This window comes from Girardinichthys multiradiatus, chromosome 6, assembly GCF_021462225.1.
Source record: "Girardinichthys multiradiatus isolate DD_20200921_A chromosome 6, DD_fGirMul_XY1, whole genome shotgun sequence".
Classification (NCBI taxonomy): Eukaryota; Metazoa; Chordata; class Actinopteri; order Cyprinodontiformes; family Goodeidae; genus Girardinichthys; species Girardinichthys multiradiatus.
In genome coordinates this window covers 6,214,075-6,235,201 of record NC_061799.1, presented here as the reverse complement: position 1 = coordinate 6,235,201, position 21,127 = coordinate 6,214,075, and the positions used below count along the sequence as shown (strand labels likewise).

The 21,127-nt window shown below is 41.7% G+C and overlaps 1 protein-coding gene across 2 annotated transcripts in view; it reads left to right on the top strand.

The window, feature by feature from the left end:
* The first annotated feature begins 540 nt into the window (after positions 1-540).
* The window catches only part of pkn2a (protein kinase N2a), a 50,851-nt gene continuing 30,264 nt past the window's right edge, over positions 541-21,127 (top strand). Inside the window, exon 1 of one of the 2 annotated variants that reach the window (XM_047368325.1) lies at positions 541-932. In XM_047368325.1, coding sequence (XP_047224281.1) covers positions 912-932 — 21 coding nt within the window. In that variant the 5' untranslated portion in view covers positions 541-911. Of the gene's footprint in view, positions 933-18,038; positions 18,169-21,127 lie in introns of those variants that run through there. The other variant, XM_047368324.1, reaches the window with a different exon arrangement.

Below are 21,127 nucleotides of genomic sequence, written 5' to 3'. Positions count from 1 at the left end.
GCGACAGTGAATTAATAATAATAATAATAATAATAATAGTAATAGTAGTAATAATAATAATAATAATAATAGTAATAATAATAGTAATAATAATAATAATAATAATAATAATAAGAAGAAGAAGAAGAAGAAGAAGAAGAAGAAGAAGAAGTAAAATAAGAATATAACAGCAATAATAATTATAATAATTATTATTATTATACAGTGTTTATTTTTGCTATACAATTTATGTATTTTTTCCAGTCAGGTGATCATTTATCCAGTTTTATTCAACTACAAATCTTAGTTTTATCATCATTATCATTCTTTTTTTTTCTAGGTACTTATGCTGGATTTAGGCTAACATGAGAGTGATCTTTTTCACTCTTTAACAGAATTTAAGACAGTGTCAGGAGGATGGCCTCAGTCAGCCTTACCTATAATGACATGAATAATAATCATGTCTTGCTTGTTTGTGTTGTCCTCAGGTTGGTGTCAGGTTAGGGCTGTAAGGTGAGGCCAGTGTGTTGGAAGTTGTGGATCACGTGTGTCACTGTCCGGGCAGAGAGCAGTCCAGTAGCGGGAGCCTCTGCCGCAGCACTACGGCTCCTCTGGGCGGACGCTTCCAATCTAATCGCCGCCTCTCCTTCTCCAGCTATAGCGGGACACATTTCTGTCGTAGCTTTTTTTTTTTTTCTTTTCTGCATATGAGCGCCAGACCAACCTTCGGGACCCTAGCGGGACGGTAAGGCTGCGTCTAAGAAGTGCGAAGACGGCATGGGAAGCACCGTGTTACCCAGAGGAGCGATGGTTTGGCCAAAATAAGCCCGTCTTTCTGTCGCCAGAGAGGGAAACTTAAAACAAGTCCTGTTTTTGGAGTCCCACCGCCCCTCCGCTCTCCCCGTAGGATTTGATTCAAAGGCGAATCCAAGATGGCTGCTGATTCCGTGCAGGTATGAAAAAGTTGACAACTGTTGCGAAAAGTGCGCAAACCTGGCTGAGAGATGCATTAATAAGTTAGCAAAGAGTTTTATTTTTTAAAACCAGGTTGTGTATGGTCCAGTAGGGTTCTGTCGAGGTACAAGGCCGCCGACTGATCCCAGAGGACTGTCTAGGAGCTTTCCATGGATTGAGGCCTGGGAAACAATTATCCAAACTAACTTCTGATGTAATATTCAAGTTTCATGCAGGTGCTTTTGTTTTGTGGAAGTTTCAGTGTTGATTCATGTTGCTCACATAAAAATACGTTGAACGTAACGCTGCTTTATCCTATAATAAATGATAGTTAAACGTTATATCAGAGCCGAGCATTAAGTTAACTTGCGTTTCTTTTGGAAACTAGTTAGGTGTCTTCGCTTTGTTTTCAGACATTAGTTTTGTGAATAAAGTAAGAACAATGTAATCTAAACAACTCGCTTTACTTTAGTGAAGAACTTGTACAAACGTCTTAAACTGGTTAAACGTGTAACCAGCCATACAACCGCATTCAGGAAATGTCTACCTAAAGAACACGAATACCTCCCGGTTTTCCACAGTGTAAACTTGTCTGAGGATCAATACTCATGAATGCGATTAATATGGTTTCATTTGAGTGACGTCAGCCGCAACAGCAGCGTCCCAAGTTTGGTATTACAGCTCGGTGGTTTTAAATAAACACGTCATGTATGTCCAGCAGAGAGCGAATAAAAACGTCTATAACGTGTGAAATGATCTCAAGATCTAGGATAAAAAGTAAGAAAGAGACATCATTTTAAAATCAGAGGTTCTAGAGTGCCTTTACATTGGATCATGTAACAATGGAAACACACAACATATTTGTTACTAGATCTAGTTTCCTAAAATTTTTCATCGTTACCTTTAAACTTTTGGAAAAGGATTTTTGAAGTTCTGACCCTTATTAAGGTGGTTAGGGCAAATGTCTGTGTTTTAGTGTCCTGATGAATCAAATCCAAAGACCTTTTAAACTACTAAAGATGCTTTTGTTGCCAATTTCAGATCAATCACCAGTTTTGAAAAACTGACCGGCCGATACCAATTATAGCTTTGAATAAATAGCAGTGAAACACTTTTTGCAATTTTCCTGTGCTGATGGACTTTGACTGTTATGTGTTAAAATGTTAAATTATTTATTCTTTTATTGTAATTAGACAGGAGACTTTCTATCCTCATCAGTCATTATCATTAATAATTCACATTTCGATCAGAGCCAACCTCACACTCTGTATGTGGGAGAGATGTCACCGTTACTCAGCATTGCAGGTAAACAGGATTTCACTAATATTTTAAAACAAAGAAATTATTAATTCAATTCAGTTTATTTACATAGCGCCTGTTCACAACACGTCGTCTCAAGGCACTTTATAAAGTTCAGTCGAATCATACACATTTCATGTCAAGTACATACATTCCAATTATCAACTATCAAACAGTGCAGTCAGATTCAGTTATTTATTCAAATTGGTTAAAAAATTTTCTATCTAAGGAAACCCAGCAGATTGCATCAATTATCTGACTGGCAGCAATTACTCCTGGATGAGCATGTAGCAACAGTGGACAGTCGCTTGCGTTGACTTTGCAGCAATCCCTCATACTGAGCATGCATGTAGCGACAGTGGACTGGAAAACTCCCTTTTAACAGGAAATAACCTCGTGCAGAACCAGGCTAAGAGTGAGCGGCTATCTGCCATGACCTACTGGGGGTTTCCTTTCTATGTGAAAGAAAATTAATGGCCGTAGTAGCTCCTTTAGTGGCTTTGTCTAAGAGGGAAAGACGGCTAAGCAGATGAACTCTGAGCCAGTTTTCAAGTCTAGAGTATGAAAGAGAGCACATGCAGTTAGTCACAGTAAAAGCTCAGCCAGTAGCTATGTCTAGGAGAGAGAAAGGGTTAAACACTGAAAGATGGGGCCAAGTTTATCATCTGTAGAAGATGAGTTGTTGGCAGCAGCAGCTCCGCCGATGCCCCCTCCAGTAAGGTGTCACAGATAAACACAGAGCCAGGTCAGATGTAGCTTCTAGAAAGTCAAAAGCTGAAATAACAGCAAATAATGCAACATTGGAGAGTAGTATGAGAATGTAGCAGAGTAAAGAAAAGTGTTCATTATGTCCTCCAGCAGCCTAAGCCTATAGCAGCATAACTACAGAGATAGCTCAGGATAACCTAAACCACTCTAACTATAAGCTTTATCAAAAAGGAAAGTTTTAAGCCTAGCCTTAAAAGTAGACAGGGTGTCTGCCTCATGGACTAAAACTGGGATCTGGTTCCACAGGAGAGGAGCCTGATAACTAAAGGATCTGCCTCCCATTCTACTTCTAGAGACTCTAGGAACCACCAGTATATCATGTCTGAGAACGAAGTCCTCTGACTGAAGGTTTATGTTACAAATTTTGTATTTTAAATGATCTTTAGTGTCATGTATTAGCATTACTCAATTTTTGTGTGTATTATTAATTACGTTAATTACTTCCAGTGTGATAGCCGATTGTTTTGGTAGATAAACATATGTAGTAAGTTGTATTTTTAAAGTAACTAGTTTGCAGTTAAGATAACTTTCTTTTGTTTGGTCTGTTACTTTAATTACACATCTACAGACCTGTCTACTTGTACTGTTCATGGCTGCACGTTTAGACAAATCTTTGCTGAGAACAGATCAGGAATGACTAGGTTTCAGAAATAACAAGTGATGGTTATATGTCCTTTTATAATCAGTAATGATTAATCAGTGCAGGACGTCCTGACTGCATTCTCAACCTACAAAAGAAAATTACCACTTAAAAATAGTGAAATACACAACTGAGCAGACAGTGATTTAAAAGCATGGGATAAGCGAGATCAGTACAGAATTAAATCATATGTTGACTTCTGTTTGTAGCAGTGGACTTGATAAATGGCAGATAAATATACTAGTACACGTAATCAGAGCCTATTTCTTCAGGTCATCCGCTCAATTATTGAAAGATAAGCAACTGGTAGGATGATTTTTTTTTTGATTAAAATTTGAACGTCGATGTTCACACATGTTTTTTGCCAATATTTGCTCCGCAAGAGACCATTTATTTCACATGTAGAAATGCCAGTCCGGAAGTTGCCAAAAGAAATCACACAGTGCATCATGGGACTGAGGAATAAGGTGGATATGCCCCTGAAGACATGAGCTAAGAAGATTATAAGGTTGGTTTAAACATGAGTAACCTGCTTCAGGCAGTAAAACATATTTTATTAATAAACAGCCCTGAATCACAAATCCAACAATTGAATCCAATGTGGCAGCTGCATAATGGCTGATGGTAACTTGCCTATTATTAAATGTTTCATGTAGACTGAAGCCTTTCACTGAAACAAGGGCTGCTGATGTTCTGTCATCTTATGAGCAGGTAGTCATAAAATGTTTTTTAAGGCCCACTGTGTGAAGTGTTTCTTCAGCACAGGTTCTTCTTCCTCTGCTTTATCTGAGACGACATCGGCAACAACCCTTGTCTGAAGAGCAATATTTTCTGGTGGGGGCTGGAAGGTCACAAAATTTCCACACAGGTTCCAAAACACAAAACTTTGCTTAGAATCAGTGTTTTTCTTCACACAGTTATAAGCTTAAAAGGTGGTAACAAACCACTCTGTTACTAGGTTCTATGCTGTTTGTAAAGAAATCAACTTATCCCATTCATCTCCTTGTAAAATACTACAGCGTGCAGAAAGCTCTTTACAGTTTAAAGCAATAGTCCCAAACGCATATTGTTGGAAAATAGTCTGTTAATGTAGCTTTTAGGGATGCTCCGATCAGGCTTTTTGCTGCCAATTCCGATACCGATCACATGGATTGGCAGTAAATCTTTCTGTTTAGCTATATAAGGGCTACTGGCTACATGATGTGGAAAAAAGGAACCATAGAATCACTTACTTACTTTTTCAAAATAAAAAATGCAAAAAACTTGTAGGCACAATGCAGCAAATATTCAGCAAAAAGGACAACTGAAAAACCTGCTATCAATAATTTAATCTTTAACAGAGTTAAATCATTAAGCCTCTAGGCGAATAATGCAGTAAGTCAAATAAATCTCACATTGCCTAAATCAAATTATGTCAAGTAAAAAGAATTGTTCAAAGGCAAGTGCAGTTGCATTCAAATAAACTGTCATAAGTGCATGAGCAAACTGTTTTGGATTGTCAGAAAAAAACTAAATGTTTACCTTTCTTATAATTTACTAAACAAATTAATACTATGGGTCTGTTGCTTCATATATAAAATAAAATAGCCCGTTTGCTACTTAAACAACATTAACATGGTTTTAAAGATCTTGAAACAGAAAAACAGCACAAGTGAAATTAAAGTGCATTTGATTTGAACAGGCAAAATGTTGAACAGCATTTTCACATGCTAAATGCCTATTACTTATTGGTAAGCATTGTGTGAAGGTTCTTTTTAATAAAGAGAAGCGTCTCAGCTTTTTCAGTCATGAGTCTATTCCTGTGTTCGTCCACAATGTTGGATGCAGCACTGAATAAGCGCTCACTCTCCACACTTGTGCATGGTGCAGACAGGTAAGCTCTTGCTACTTTAGCAAGGTCTGGAAAATGTTCCTTATTAGTTTTCCAGTATTCCAATGATGATGCACTCCGAGAGATGGGTGGCTCTAAGAGGTAGATTATCATCTCTGATGGCATTGGACTGTCGGTGTGAGCCTGTTGCGGAGTTTCTTCTGTCAGGATCTCACCGAATATTGAAGACAAAGATCCTGGTTGTGGCACTTTCTCTGCTGGCTCCCCTGTGCTGTTAGCTTCAGGTTCTTGGTTTGGATCCCTCTGAGCGGCTTCTGTCATCAGACCAAGAAGCAGTCTGTGTGTTTTGGTCTTAAGTCCTTCAGAATAAAATCTGTCTTTGTACCTTTAGGGGAGGAGGTCACATTCATTTTCAGGCCAGTTGAGAATAAAAAATCTAATTATGTTGCTTTTATAATTTCTATAATGCTTTTTTTAATCCATCATTATTTGATGAGGATTAGCTCACCTTGGGTCTATGACTGTTGCCAAACTGTAGAGGGGTTCTTTTTCAATGTCAGCAAATCTTTTGGTGACAGCTTCCAGCAACGTGTCCTTAGTTGTCTTCACACCATGATCTGCTGCAGTCTCTTTGGTTAGAAGACAATTTAAAACCATCACAGAGGGTATGACATCAGCAGCAGATGCGATTGATGAGCATATTTCCTTAGTCAGCTCTTCAAAAGGTTCCAGCAGTGTTGTCATGTTTTCAATCAATTCCCACTGAGAAGATGTAAAGGTTGCAGGTAGCTCAAAGTCAGCTGCGTAAACGCCCAATACTCGTTTTTGAACAAGGAGATTGTGGAGCATATAATAAGTGCTATTCCACCTAGTGCTGACATCTTGTTGCAGTCTTTTGGTGGGCTGGCCAAGTTGTTTCTGTACACTCTGAAGTTTTGCATACGGTAATGGGGAGTGCCTGAACTGCCCCACAATGTTTCTCCCTTTGGCAATAATGTCACTTACACTGTGCTGTGACAGCACTGCCTCATGGATGGCCAGCTGCAGGGTGTGTGCCATACACCCCAAACTTGGTAAACCAGCATCTATCATAGCTTTCACCATGTTTCTGGCATTATCTCTCAGTATCACGTGTATCTTGTCTTTTGGAATATGCCATGTTTGAAACATTTTCTCAAATGTGGTGGGTAAAGCTACGGCAGTATGGGAACCAGAAAACTCCTGGGCATGCAGAACAGCTTTATGAAGTTGAAAATCCAAATCAATCCAGTGAGCTGTTAAACTTAGCATCAACACAGGACTGACGTCCGAGCTCCATATATCACTCGTGAAACTTAAAGAGGATGAGATGCCTTCTTTAAGGAGATGTTGGACGTGAGAGTACACTGTCTGGTGGAGCTCGGGCAGGGCTACATCTGTGAAGTACTTACGTCCCGGTAGCACGTAGCGGGGCTCCAAGTGTGACAGCAGTCGGCGGAACCCAGCGTCTTCCACCACAGAGAAAGGCTTGTCATCTAGCCCGATGAATTCAATTATTTTTCGGGTTATTTCCCTAGCCTTCTGGCTGTCACGCTCATACGAGCGAGTGTTGGCAATGGTGGGCTGCGTTAACTGCTGTCTGACTGCTCCGGTTGTCTTCTTTTCATTCTCTGCAGTGAGCCTCAAAAACTCACCATACTCCGCCAAGTGCTTGTTCTTTAAATGTCGTATTAAATTTGTTGTGTTGAAGCATTTTGACGTGCTTCCCCCTCGAGGTGTTTTACCGTTGCATGCGTTGTAGGACGCAAACTTTACATCACTCTCACAGACCCTATAAAAGTTCCATACAGCCGACATGTTTGTTTAGGATTTGCCGCCGCGCGCTTGCGCAGTTTGTAGGACATTGGGAGCTACACTAAACTGCAAAGTATGAGGTACAGGTGATTGCTCATCTCCTGACTTGGCTGTGCCCCTCAGTCTCTCTTGGCACTGTCCACTTTGTTTTTTTAATCAAAATTTGTGTAGGGGCAGTGTTATGCTTTTACATGAGGTTTAGTTTCACTTTAAGGAAAAATATAGAATAAACATGAATTTACTTAGTTAGTTTTCAACTAAAGGCTAGATTATTATGCAGAATATTCAACTTTCTGTTGTTCTACCCTTTATCGAGTCATTAACTTGTTAATTAGTTGCTGCATCTGCTTAGGTAGCGAGCCTGCCGTCAGCTGCTTAACAGGCAAGTCACTTGTAGCTTACCAGCTGTAGTTTTAACGCAGCGCTACCTCGTTAAGAGTGATGGATAGTGCTCCACTGTCGGGTGTTTTGTGCAATCGGAAAAATTTTCATTCAGCTGAATTTTTCTTTTTGTAGGAAAAGGGGAAAAGCCGCAGTCGTCTTTTAACAAGCTGGTCAGCAATGTACAGCAACAGGCTGCACAGGGTCAAAAGCCTATGCTAGCCTATGGTTCAAACAGCCTCAGAAACCTCTGGTTACTCTGCATCTTTTTCTGGCATCTTATTCAAATAACTTTAATAACAGTAGAAATGGTATGATGAAAAAAATGAATGATTTTAATGTTTTTCAATCCTCTGGATATCAGTCACAGGCAATATCTAGTAAGAATACAAACTGATGTCCTGCCAAAGTGACATGCTGTAAAACTGACTGGGTCTGCTCTATTACTCTCCTTTTGATAATGGTACCAGAAATGGAGTACTAAGCTAAACCTAGTGAGTACCTCCACACAGTTCAGTGAAACAAGGCAAGATGGTGCCTCAAAGTGAAGCAACACTCTGACCTTGTTGCTTCATTTCACATAGAGCTGCCGTAGCATGTGTGAAGTGACCTTTAACAGAAGTTCAAGAGGATAATGTTACATATGGTGCAACCTATCCTGAGATATGTTTGGAGTCACGCTCGTAGAATCTGTTTATTACCATGTGTTTCTGTTTTTGGCCACAGTAACCCACAAGGCCTTGGCCATTGCTGTGTAGTAAGATAGGCTCATTGTTAGGCTGTATACTGAGATATTGTAGCCTCCAGACAGACATGGCTAAGGAAAAAACATGACCCTATATGCTTGGAAAATGGTTAGAACTTTTCCATGTCCTATTGTCTGAACATAGGTCATGTTGTAAACCTGCATGAACCTGAGATTTGGACCCAATGTGTTATTTTGCTGTCCAATCCAGGTCATATCTAAATGGCTAAATGAACTCATAAAGGCTATTTTTTTGGGCAGCCTTAACTGGGTAAGAAATTTAATTGCAATTTATTTATGTAAATCATATGTTAAGTTCCCAGTCACCTAATACTTTACATTGGTCTGCTGTGATTTTAAAATGATTAATTATTTAGTTTAATGCTTTAGTTCCTTAATTCCTGGGAAAATTTTGAAGCTGCATGATTTTCAATTGCCTTTTTCATAGTAGATAGTGAAGCTACAGTAGTTTAGTCCATCAGTATTATGCTCTGTGTGTTTGTTATGAGAGGAAACATTTGCTTACAGTACAGCCTCACGTCTCTTTGAACCTATGAAGTCTCATGTCCCTGGTATGACGTTTTTTCCCATCACGAGTCAGTATGTTTGCGTTTCAAGAAATGATAATACCTGGACATGACCAGGATCATCTCTGGCATGTGTGGCATTGGGTGTGAAATGAGAGACGAGGCTAGTCTTGTAAATGGGCAATATGTTTCTTAATCACAAAGAAAATTGGGTTTGATTTCAGATGAAAATATAGGCCTTGCATTTGCTTGAGCTGATGAATGTCTGGCTTATCTGATTGGCCTTTCTTGTATTTCCTTGCATTGTTGCACAGTAAAATAAGATCGTTTGGGTGTCCACTGTTGTCCTCATACCACACTGGGCAAACATAGCTATGAGTGCAAACAAATTTAGCACTGGAGTGAGCAAATGAGAGACCCCCCCACCCCCCCACCCCCCACCAGTCAAAACCTCCGTTTTACCTATGAGTCATCAGGAAGCCCAACATGTGCAAACTATACTTTCCTCAAGAAGTGAACATGGATAGAGGAGAGGTTGGATTTAAAGTGGTGAGGGGGACTAGTGGCTGCTGCAGGCATAAGTCTACCATTGTAGTTTACCTCTGCATGTTGTGAGGAAAAACATGTTCATAAAGCCTTGCTTTATGCATTCAGTGTTCACAGTTATGCAACCAGGCTATTGGAGCTTTTTTATTTAAAATATCCCTCCAATAGATTTGTCTGTTTTTTCGCTGGTAAAGAACAGAAGTTACAATAAAGATTTACAAGGTTTGGATTTCTCGTACTCGTCGTCTTCCGCTTTATCCGGGACCGGGTCGCGGGGGCAGCAGACTCAGCAGAGACGCTTAGACGTCCCTCTCCACAGACACCTCCTCCAGCTCCTCCGGGAGGAGCCCAAGGCGTTCCCAGGCCAGCCGAGAGACATAGTCCCTCCAGCGTGTCCTGGGCCGTCCCCTGGGCCTCCTCCCGGTGGGACGTGCCTGGAACACCTCTCGAGGAAGGCGTCCAGGAGGCATCCGGTATAGTTGCCCGAGCCACCTCAACTGGCTCCTCTCGAGGTGGAGGAGTAGTGGCTCTACTCCGAGCCCCTCCCGGATGGCCGAGCTCCTCACCCTATCTCTAAGGGAGTGCCCGGTCACCCTACGATGGAAGCTCATTTCCGCCGCTTGTATCCGGGATCTCGTTCTTTCGGTCATGACCCAAAGTTCATGGCCATAGGTGAGGGTAGGAACGTAGACCGACCGGTAAATCGAGAGCTTCGCGTTTCGGCTCAGCTCTCTCTTCACCACAATGGACCGGCACAGCGCCCCCATTACAGTGGCAACTGCACCGATCCGTCTGTCGATTTCCCGCTCCATTCTTCCCTCACTCGTGAACAAGACCCCGAGATACTTAAACTCCTCCACTTGAGGCAGGAACTCCCCTCCAACCTGAAGAGGACAAGACACCCTTTTCCGGTCGAGAACCATGGCCTCAGACTTGGAGGAGCTGATCCTCATCTCAGCCGCTTCACACTCGGCTGCGAACCGCCCCAGTGCATGCTGTAGGTCTTGGCTAGCGGGGGCCAGCAGGACCACGTCATCTGCAAAAAGAAGAGACAAAATCCTCTGGTACCCAAACCAGACCCCCTCCGGCCCTTGGCTGCGCCTAGAAATCCTGTCCATAAAAGTTACAAACAGGACCGGTGACAAAGGGCAGCCCTGCCGGAGTCCAACATGCACCGGGAACAGGTCCGACTTAGTGCCGGCAATGCGAACCAAACTCCTGCTCTGCTTGTACAGAGATCGGATGGCCCCTAGTAAAGGGCCCCCGATTCCATACTCCTGGAGCACCCCCCACAGGGCATCATGAGGGACACAGTCGAACGCTTTCTCCAGGTCCACAAAACACATGTGAACCGGTTGGGCAAACTCCCATGAACCCTCGAGTACCCTGTAGAGGGTATAGAGCTGGTCCAGTGTTCCACGGCCGGGACGAAAACCACACTGCTCCTCCTGAAGCCGGGGTTCGACTATTGGCCGCACTCTCCTCTCCAATACCCTGGCGTAGGCCTTACCAGGGAGGCTGAGGAGTGTGATCCCCCTGTAGTTGGAACACACCCTTCTTATGTAGGGGGACCACCACCCCAGTCTGCCAATCCAAAGGCACTGTCCCTGTCCGCAACGCAATGTTGAAGAGGCGTGTCAACCATGACAGCCCCACAACATCCAAAGACTTGAGGTACTCAGGGCAGATCTCATCCAACCACGAAGCCCTGCCACCGCGGAGCTTTTTAACCACCTCGGTGACTTCAGCCTGGGTGATGAAAGAGTCCAACCCCGAGTCCCCAGCCTCTGTTTCCGCCAGGGAATGCGTGATGGCAGGGTTGAGGAGATCCTCGAAGTAGTCCTTCCACTGGCCGATAATGTCCCCAGTTGAGGTCAGCAGCTCCCCACCCCCACTGTAAACAGTGTTGGCGAAGCACTGCTTCCCCATCCTGAGGCGCTGGACGGTTTGCCGGAATCGCTTCGGGGCCAACCGGTAGTCCTTCTCCATGGCCTCACCGAACTCTTCCCAGGTCCGAGCTTTTGCCTCTGCCACCGCCCGGGCCGCGGCACGCTTGGCCCCACGGTACCCGTCAGCCGCCTCAGGAGTCCCACAAGCCAACCACAGCCAATAGGACTCCTTCTTCATCTTGACAGCGTCCCTTACTGCCAGTGTCCACCACCGGGTTCGGGGATTGCCACCGCGACAGGCACCACAGACCTTACGGCCGCAGCTACATGCAGCAGCATCGACAATAGATGCGGAGAACATGGTCCACTCGGACTCTGTGTCTCCAACATCCCTCGGAATCTGGTCAGAGCTCTCCCGGAGGTGAGAGTTGAATACATCCCTGGCCAAGGGGTCCGCCAGACGTTCCCAGCAGACCCTCACTATGCGCTTGGGCCTGCCAAGTCTGTCCGGCTTTCTCCTCCCCCAGCGGATCCAACTCACCACCAGGTGGTGATCAGTGGACAGCTCAGCCCCTCTCTTCACCCGAGTGTCCAAAACATGCGGCCGAAGGTCTGATGATACGACAACAAAGTAGATCATTGACCTCCTGCCTAGGGTATCCTGGTGCCAATTGCACTGATGGACACCTTTTGTTTGAACATGGAGTTCATTATGGACAATCCGTGACTTGTACAGAAGTCCAATAACAAAACTCCGCTTGGATTGAGATCGGGGAGGCCATTCCTCCCGATCACGCCTCTCCAGGCGTCACTGTCGTTTCCCACGTGGGCGTTGAAGTCCCCCAGCAGAATAATGGAGTCCCCGGGAGGGGCACTAGCCAGCAACCCCGCCAGGGACGCCAAGAAGGCCAGGATACTCCGCAGTACCACTCGGCCCGTAGGCTGAAATGATAGTCAGAGACCTCTCCCCAACCCGAAGGCGCAGGGATGCGACCCTCTCATCCACTGGGGTAAACCCCAACACGAGACGGCTGAGCTGGGGGGCGACAAGCAAACCCACCCCAGCCCATCGCCTCTCCCCGTGGGCCACTCCAGAGTAGAAGAGAGTCCAGCCCCTCTCGAGGAGATGGGTTCCAGAGCCCATGCTGTGCGTGGAGGCGAGCCCGACTATTTCTAGTCGATATCTCTCGACCTCCCGCACAAGCTCAGGCTCCTTCTCCCCCAGCGAGGTGACATTCCACGTCCCTACAGCCAGCTTAAGCATCCGGGGATCGGGCCGCCGAGGTCTCCACCTTCGTCCGCCGCCCAATCCTCTTTGCACCGGTCCCTCACGGTTCCCCCTGCAGGCGTTGGGCCCACTGGGGGGGTTTGGATTTCTATTGGTCTAAATTTTTTTAGTCTAAAAGACCTAGAATTATAATCGTGGTGAATGCATTTTCAAGAGTCACCATATTAAATATTAAAGTCAGAGTTATTAGTGATGCGGTTTTAAAGATGTTACTTAACTTTGAGATTTTTCTTTTGGTCATTAATAGGGTTGGACATCATTTATTTGAACGATTGTGGAGGGCTCATTTTGATTCAGCGATTCTCCATTCTTTTACTAACCAGAGTTCTTCTTGAATGAAATAGTCTGCAACACTATAAATTTAAATTCTATGAACCTTTTATAAACATTACTATGAGTTTCTCACAAGGCTATTTTCAGCCAGTATATTAATATCAAACCAGTGAACTTCAATATAAATAATATGAATCTGCAGAGTCTGGTCAAGTGCCTGGCTAACGTTAGCTGGGTACTTGCATTTGAGTTGACCCCCTATTTTAGGGGTACAAGCTGTTAGCTGCCTCAACATGTATTTTTTTGTTTTACTTACTTGGTTCAGACTGCAGCGTGATGCTATGCTGAGTATCAGAACCGGAGGAAGGCCGAGGCTGCGTCAAAGACGGGGCACAAAGTTATTTCTACACCATGAATCTGGAGGTGTTTAATTATGTTGATGGTGCACCCTTCCTTGCATGATATAATCTTATTGTACGTTTTTCACTGAGTCGACTGGTCATTTCATTTATTAAAGTTAAGCCACACAGATCGCCGCCGCACACTGTCCATGGTTTCACACTCACTTCCTGGGGATTCTACTTCGCAGGGTTTCAGTTGGTTCTTCCGGTCGGAATACTGGGTATTGAAACCAGGAATCAAAAATTTGAACCATTCCGGGAGAAAGGCGGTGTTAGGCCCGGTTCTAGTTGATTCTCGAGACTCGATGCTCAATCCTCGTTACCGCTAAAGGTGGTAACCCTTTCATGTCTTATGATTGCAGTTATAATATTGTCTGTAACATTTATTTATTGTTAATTTGATTCCAATACATAAATGTTATATTACAGGCAATAATATGGAATAAAAATCCAATAAATGATGCGGAAGTTTTCAGGTGCCTATTGTGCATAATATTAACCTTAGCCGTTCTTTTATTGATATAGAACAACAAGTAGAACAAGCTGCTTAATAGACATGTCACTCACAGCTTGCCAGCTCTGGATTTAACACCATGTTACCATAAACAGAGAAATGGGAGAGCTCCGTTATTTTCCACGACTGTTCTTGTTTTTCGAACCTGACAGCTTGATTTGTCTTTCTTGTAAGTGAAGGAAAGATGTAGGTGCCTTGTTAAAGCTAACTGAATGGTAATGTGCAGCAACAGGTGAGGGATGGGGGTTCTGTGTCACTCTATACTCCAAACAGCCTTTCCTCATTAAAAGGACATACAACTATAGGGTCTGTGTGATGGAAGATTTGAGCTGTTTTTAAATGACTTCAAAGTGACTTTAAAAACTTCAGCATACAGTGATACCAGTGACCTCCCCGTTTCTGATATGTATTTATGGGATTTCTCCTTTCAGTCCACAACACTTTTGAAAGATGGTGTTTAAAGGCATTAGGCACACTTTACTACCAAGGTTTGTTTAGTGTGATTGTTAATCAGCCGTTTGAAAAAACCACATGAGCAGAGGCTTTTTAGTAAAGTATGTTCAACATACCCAGGATCTTACCCTAACTAAACCCCAGCAGTGCAGATTCTTCATAGAAATGATCATTATTAAATCATAAAACACGGCAATGTGCCCGAAGTTTCTGGCTCTGGACGTGTGTGCGTTCAGAGGACCAGTCACAATGAAGGAGCAGGAGGAGAATTAGCAATAAGAAAACAGAATCAGAATCAGCTTTATTGCAAAGTTTGTACAGACAAACAAGGAATTTGACTCTCGGTGAGGATTTTTTATTTATTTTTTGTATTTATAACAGTAGAAATAAAGAATATCTTTTTAAATGTACATATATACACAGTTGACTTTACAATAGAATGTAACGTGAGATCAGTCCAAGTATGCATGGTGGTGTTCTGTCAAGTTCATCAGAGAAACAGCCTGGGGGAGGAAACTGTCTCTGTGGCGGCTGGTTTTAGCAGACAGCGCTCTGTAGCGCTGACCTGAAGGTAAACAGGCCAAGCATAAATGAATGTGCTTCTAAATGTTGCATCCACATCATTAAAACCACAATTATACAGATTATATCTGGCCTCTCCTATAGTGTATTTCATTAAATTCAGGTATCAGCTGTTATTAAGACGATGAGAATAACTTTCAGTCTTAATCTCCCAGATACAGGTCCGGTTATTTCACATGGTTCTTGCACTAAATGTTCTACAGAGATGAAAAGGATTTACTCCAGCACTGGTAGTAACATCATAAATATGTCTGGTCATTTTGTGTCGACCAAGCTCTACACGGTTATATTAAATGAGCTATGGCTGGACTGTGAACTTTTATGGATATAAACATATAAACCTGATGCTCGCTGCACTCCTAATTAGCTCTGGATAAATGGGAGGGAAAATCTTTGGAGTTCAGAGGAAGAATTTTTCCTTTAGGTTTCTAATCTGCTCCTAATAGCAACCCTATTTTGTAGGGTTCATAGGCACCCCTTCTGCAAACATATTCATTAAAAAAAATTTCACAGTGAAAATCAAATCTAATGGTGTAAATCCGGAGGGAAAAAGGAAAGAAAAGTTTCTGTTCAGGCACCGCTGCCCCTTTTCATTTGTTTTTCACATTTTCTCTCAGCATTCATTGGTTGAGTAGGGATGTGAAGATTAATTTTATCCTGATTTCCAGAGACGTGCATGTACGAAGCAAGTGCATTGGTTTAGAAGCAGTTATTAGTGCATGTTTTAGATGTAATGATGATGCGTCAGTTTTGAAATACTATAAAGCTAATTATAAATGTTTTTAATGTAATAAAAGCTTCTGTACGACAGAAGTGTTTTTCCTAGTGTCAATTAGACTTACGGGGCATTCATGGACCAGAAACAAAACGCAATGCTGAACACTGTTTTTTTTGGACCCAAATTTCCACGAAAAGCCCCTGCTGTGGATAATGTATAACAAATAGGATTTTTGGGGAGATTTACTTGGCGTTTGTAATGGGAATTCCTAAAGCAGTATCCCATAACTGCAAATAAAAAGTAGGTTTTGAGCGGACGCGCTGCCAGCAGCTTAATCAACAGTCCAGCAATTGGAACAAAAGCCTGCAGCTGCAGACTTGCTGATAGCAACCAACAGTTGTTTATCGTAGTGCAGTGACAACATTACCTGTCTGTTGTCATGGAAACCATACATTGTTATGCCAGTGCTTTGTTCAGGCTTTGTGCAATAATCTTACCTGTGCTTTCGCCTACAAACAGTAAGACGATAGCTGGTTGGTCCAATGGATAGCTGTGAGATGGTGAAACTGGTTCGTTGTGGCAGCATCTTTCACAATAACAGCTTTTCCATATAGTTGGCAGATTGGGCTGATTTTGCTCATATCCTCCCTCAACCCAACTCTTGTGTAACAGACGAAGATCTGCATCTTGCTGCAAACTCTAAAGAAGATGACCGAGACTGCAGCACTGTTAAATTGTTAGTGAGTTCACCTGGCTCTCTTTGTTTGGACTCGACCAGCTTAGCAGCAGCTTAACGTCCACTGACTACATAGTACGTTATCTATACATTAGATTATGCACGGATCCTAGTAAGGCTGAAACAATTAATGTAACTAATTGTGATTAATTTAGTAATCAAATAATCGTTAACTGGAGCATACAGTCTGTAAAACATGCCATTTGCTAAAACAACCCACACAGCAGTAATTAAGCCAAAACTGCAAAAATATATACATTTTGCATTTAAGTTGAAAAAACCTTTGTTGGTAAAAATGCTCTATCCAGAACTCCTCAAGTGGCATAGTTTTATCTTCACCTGGTTCAAATTCTGTTAATCTCCTATGAAGCACCTTTTGCAATATGATTATTAGTCGGTTAATTGAAAAAATAGTCTATAGATCAGTCGAGTAGCAAAACAATCATTAGTTGCATCCCTAGGTACCAGTATGTTTCCTGCTACTTGTTTTATTTTAGATTTTACTGTTGTTGTGAACTGAGGAAGATACTCGATAATGCCAGTTCCCTGATCGTTAAAGGAAGAATTTCATTATTATTTAAAAAAATATACCTCAGTGGATTTATGTATATAACACCGAGATTGTTACTGCAATGTTAGTTGTTCTTAGAAGATTAGAAACTGATAGACTAGAATGCTTTGTTCTGTAAAGATCTATGTTATTTATGAGCGCGTCCTGCTGCTCTCCAGACTTCTACATTATATCTGCATGATTATGCTGATACTGGGAACACTTTTTAAACTGGACATCTATAATATCTCCACCTGCTGGACTCAATTGTTTTACCTTAAAGCAATCAGGATTGTTGGAAAGAGTTGATAAAATTACTTATGATAAAATCTTAGATGGCTTCATACTTTAATGATGTGGCTGCAATGGTAATAATAGGATTATTGTGTGTTTCCTTTGTTTTATTTTTTTTTTGTAGTTGCATATTTCTTATCGATGTCTTCGATCCTCTCATCGCGGCTCCCCCTGTTTTACATGAGACCGCAGATATCCAGAGAGAATAACCTTGGGTTGACTTACAGATCTGATAACCAGCTTCATCGTACAACTTGAGCGGCGTCTTTAATGTCAAGTTTAGTTTAGTCAAAGCTCTTTAAGCAAACCAGGATAGGTGGGAACGTGCTCCGTAGTATTAGGCCCCTGGAAATGGTCCTGCATTGAGGTTAGCGCAGGAGATGTTAGCATGAATGGAGTCCAGTGCATCCTTGGCCTTGCTTGTGTTTTACAGTAATGGCTGAAGGCCGTTACTCATAATGATGTAATTTGCACTGACAACACACCCAAGCTCTATACTTTGCTTCGTGGTAATACCTCTAAAGTGTTGCACTGAGATTTCAGGGTGTCTCCTCCATCACACATGTCCTCAGGGGGGAGGGTTGCAAAAGACTGCCAGTGATTTTCTTTAACTGGTGTTAATTTTAAACACAGTTCTCGCCCTGAAGTGAGATTAGGTTCCATTCTGGGCTGCTCTGACATCACAGAGCGAGCAGCTAAGAGGGATTTGGCTGTCTCTGCTCAGACGGTTTATCTTCCCTGTTTATGTCTGTGAGAGAATGCAAGAAAGACTTCAGCAGAGTGAATGACAGAAACTTTGGTCATTGCTTTGGCCGGCTGTGGTGGAGCCCATACACTGTGGCATTGACATCTGCATAACAAAACTGAAAGTGATGAAAGATTAGCTGGTCAGCAGAAGATGCGTGGACTTGTTTGTTCAACTGATCTGGAAATGGATTTGGCTGAAGCTGATGGGGTTGTGGTTGTGGTAAGGAAGAACAGTTAGTAATACAGAATAATTTCTTTTCCAGAGATATTTGCCTTGGCCAATTGTAATTACCCAAAGCAGGTTGAATAATTGTAAAATTGTTTGTATGATGCACATTTCAAATATTTTTGTATATTTGTTTAATGCAACTAATTAGACCGTGTGGTGGTGATAGTGCCACAATGTAATGTCTTTATTTTTATTAATCGTTTCAAGTAAAGCCATGGTATTGAAGGAACAGGTTCATATTGACTACGGCAACAAGTGTTTAAGAAACTGGATTGTTTATTGTAATTCATGGTGACCTCTAAAGCTATGGGATTCAGGAAGTGACTACTAATCCTTAAGTTAGGGTGATGGTTTTAAAGATGCAGGTCATTTGTGACTGACAGCAGCAGTAAAAACAGGGTGCATTAAGTTCAAAACTCCACTATGTTGGAGCAAGGCCAGAGCTCTCAGACTGGTCTAACAGAGCAGAATGGCTAAGCCTCATGAAGACCTGCCATACAGTTTTTCTGCAGCCATTCAGCCTAAAGACACTGATAGTCATATTATTTCAGATTATTCTACAACTGACAGACCTTGACAATACAACATTAGGGGAGCTGAGTTGTCCAAATGTTATTTGTTGAAATTATCAGTTTAGAATGAGTCACTACCATGCAAATGGGCAGTTTCTCTATAATCACTTTAACGAAAATGAGAAGACGTGTATTAACTTGTGAAGTTGCCATGACTAATAACTAGTGACTGCATAAAATCGTGATTTGCTGTTTGCACACTAACAGCAGTGTAGAGTTAAGCAGTTACAATTCTGAAATGTATGTTAATTTTACTGTAGAAATTAATTGTTGTGGAAATTGTGTGATATTTTTCCTCATAATTCACATAAACACAACTTCCTTCCTTCCTGTTGTTTCTAAAAATAGTTCAATTCAGTTTTATTTATATAGCGCCCATGAACAACACATGTTGTCTCAAGGCATTTTACCAAGTCAGTTCAATCGAATCATACAGATTTCAAGTCGGGTACATACATTCTGATTAATCCAAACTATCAAACAGTGCAGTCAAAATCTGTTTATTATTTGAATTGGTTAAAAAGTTTTTCTATCTAAGGAAACCCAGCAGATTGCATCGAGTCAGTGATTTGCAGCATTCACTCCTCCTGGATGAGCATGTAGCCACAGTGGAGAGGAAAACTCCCTGTTAACAGGAAGAAACCTCCAGCAGAACCAGGCTCAGTGTGAGCGGCCGTCTGCCACGACTGACTGGGGGTTTGAGAGAACAGAGCAGAGACACAAAAAGAATACAGAAGCACTGATCCAGGAGTACTTTCTTTAGGAAAGAAACATGAAATATTAATGGTTGTAGCTCCTTTAGTGGCTTCATCTAGGAGAGAAAGACAGCTAATCAGATGAACCCTGAGCCAGTTTTCAAGTCTAGCGGATGATAGAGAGCACATTTAGTCACAGTAAAAGCTCAGTCAGTAGCTATGTCTAGGAGAGACTGGGTTAAACACTGAAAGATTGGGCCAAGTGTATCCTCTGTATAAGGTGAGCATTACGTTGTTGGCAGCAGCAGCTCAGCCGATGCCCCCGTCCAGTAAGGTGTCACAGATAAACACAGAGCCAGGCCAGATGTAGCCTTTAGAAAGAGAAAAAACAGAGAACATAAAGTTAAAAGCTGAAATAACAGCAAATAATGCAACATTGGAGAGTAGCATGAGAATGTAGGAGAGAGGGTGAAAGTGGTCATTATGTCCTCCAGCAGCCTAAGCCTATAGTAGCATAACTACAGAGATAGCTCAGGATAACCTAAGCCACTCTAACTATAAGCTTTATCAAAAAGGAAAGTTTTAAGCCTAGCCTTAAAAGTAGACAGGGTGTCTGCCTCACGGACTAAAACTGGGAGCTGGTTCCACAGGAGAGGACCCTGATAAGTAAAGGATCTGCCTCCCATTCTACTTCTAGAGACTCTAGGAACCACCAGTAAACCTGCAGTCTGAGAACAAAGTGCTCTGTTAGGAACATATGGAACAATCAGATCTCTGATGTATGATGGAGCTAGATCATACATATGTGAGGAGGAAAATTTTAAATTCTATTTTGGATTGGAAATGTAAGATGACTTTATTTAGGCCTGTGGGTGCTGAGGGTAGTTATTTTTACATTAAGGCCCTTATATTTATCACTATATCAACATTTGCATCAGGCTCCAAACATTATGTAAGCACAAGTTAATATTTTTCAAATAAGTGAAACAAATATTGTTAACTAAAGCCTGAAAAAATGTATCTGTGTTTTATCAAATATTGCAACAATTTTTATATCAGCTCATTGGACTATTGTTTTGATGCTTGAAATTGGTTTACCCAAATATTAGCTTTACAAAAGTAATGGACAATACTATTAATATAGTAGATAAATGTATCATAAATCCCCTAAATGAAATTTAATATCACTTTTTTACCCAATTTTATATAAACCAAGATAAAAATTACTTAATAAGTACTGTTTTTTTAAAATGAACATTTATACATATTATCTGCACTTCTTATGTCTGTTAGAGCTGAAAAGCATCTGATTCCTGTTGGAGGCAGGTTTCCACTTCCTGGGAGCAGCTCTGAAACATCTCTGTAAAAATAAATAACTTGAACCAGATTTTTCCATTTCTGCTTCAGAATCAGATGAAGAGCTCCTTACATCCCCCACAACAAAAAGTCAAGAATGTAGCTGAATGATGTGATGTCTGTTGTAGTGTTGTTTTCAGTGTGTGCCAGAGTTTGGTGGTCTCTTTTCTGACAGAAATATAATAACTTTTAAAATAACTGTAAAACAGCCAGTTTAATCATATTCTATGACAAATATAAACAAATGAATCCTGCACTTTCTATATTAAAGCAAAAGATGAATAATAATAAAATAATAATAATTCACAAAGTTTTACTGGTCTTAAA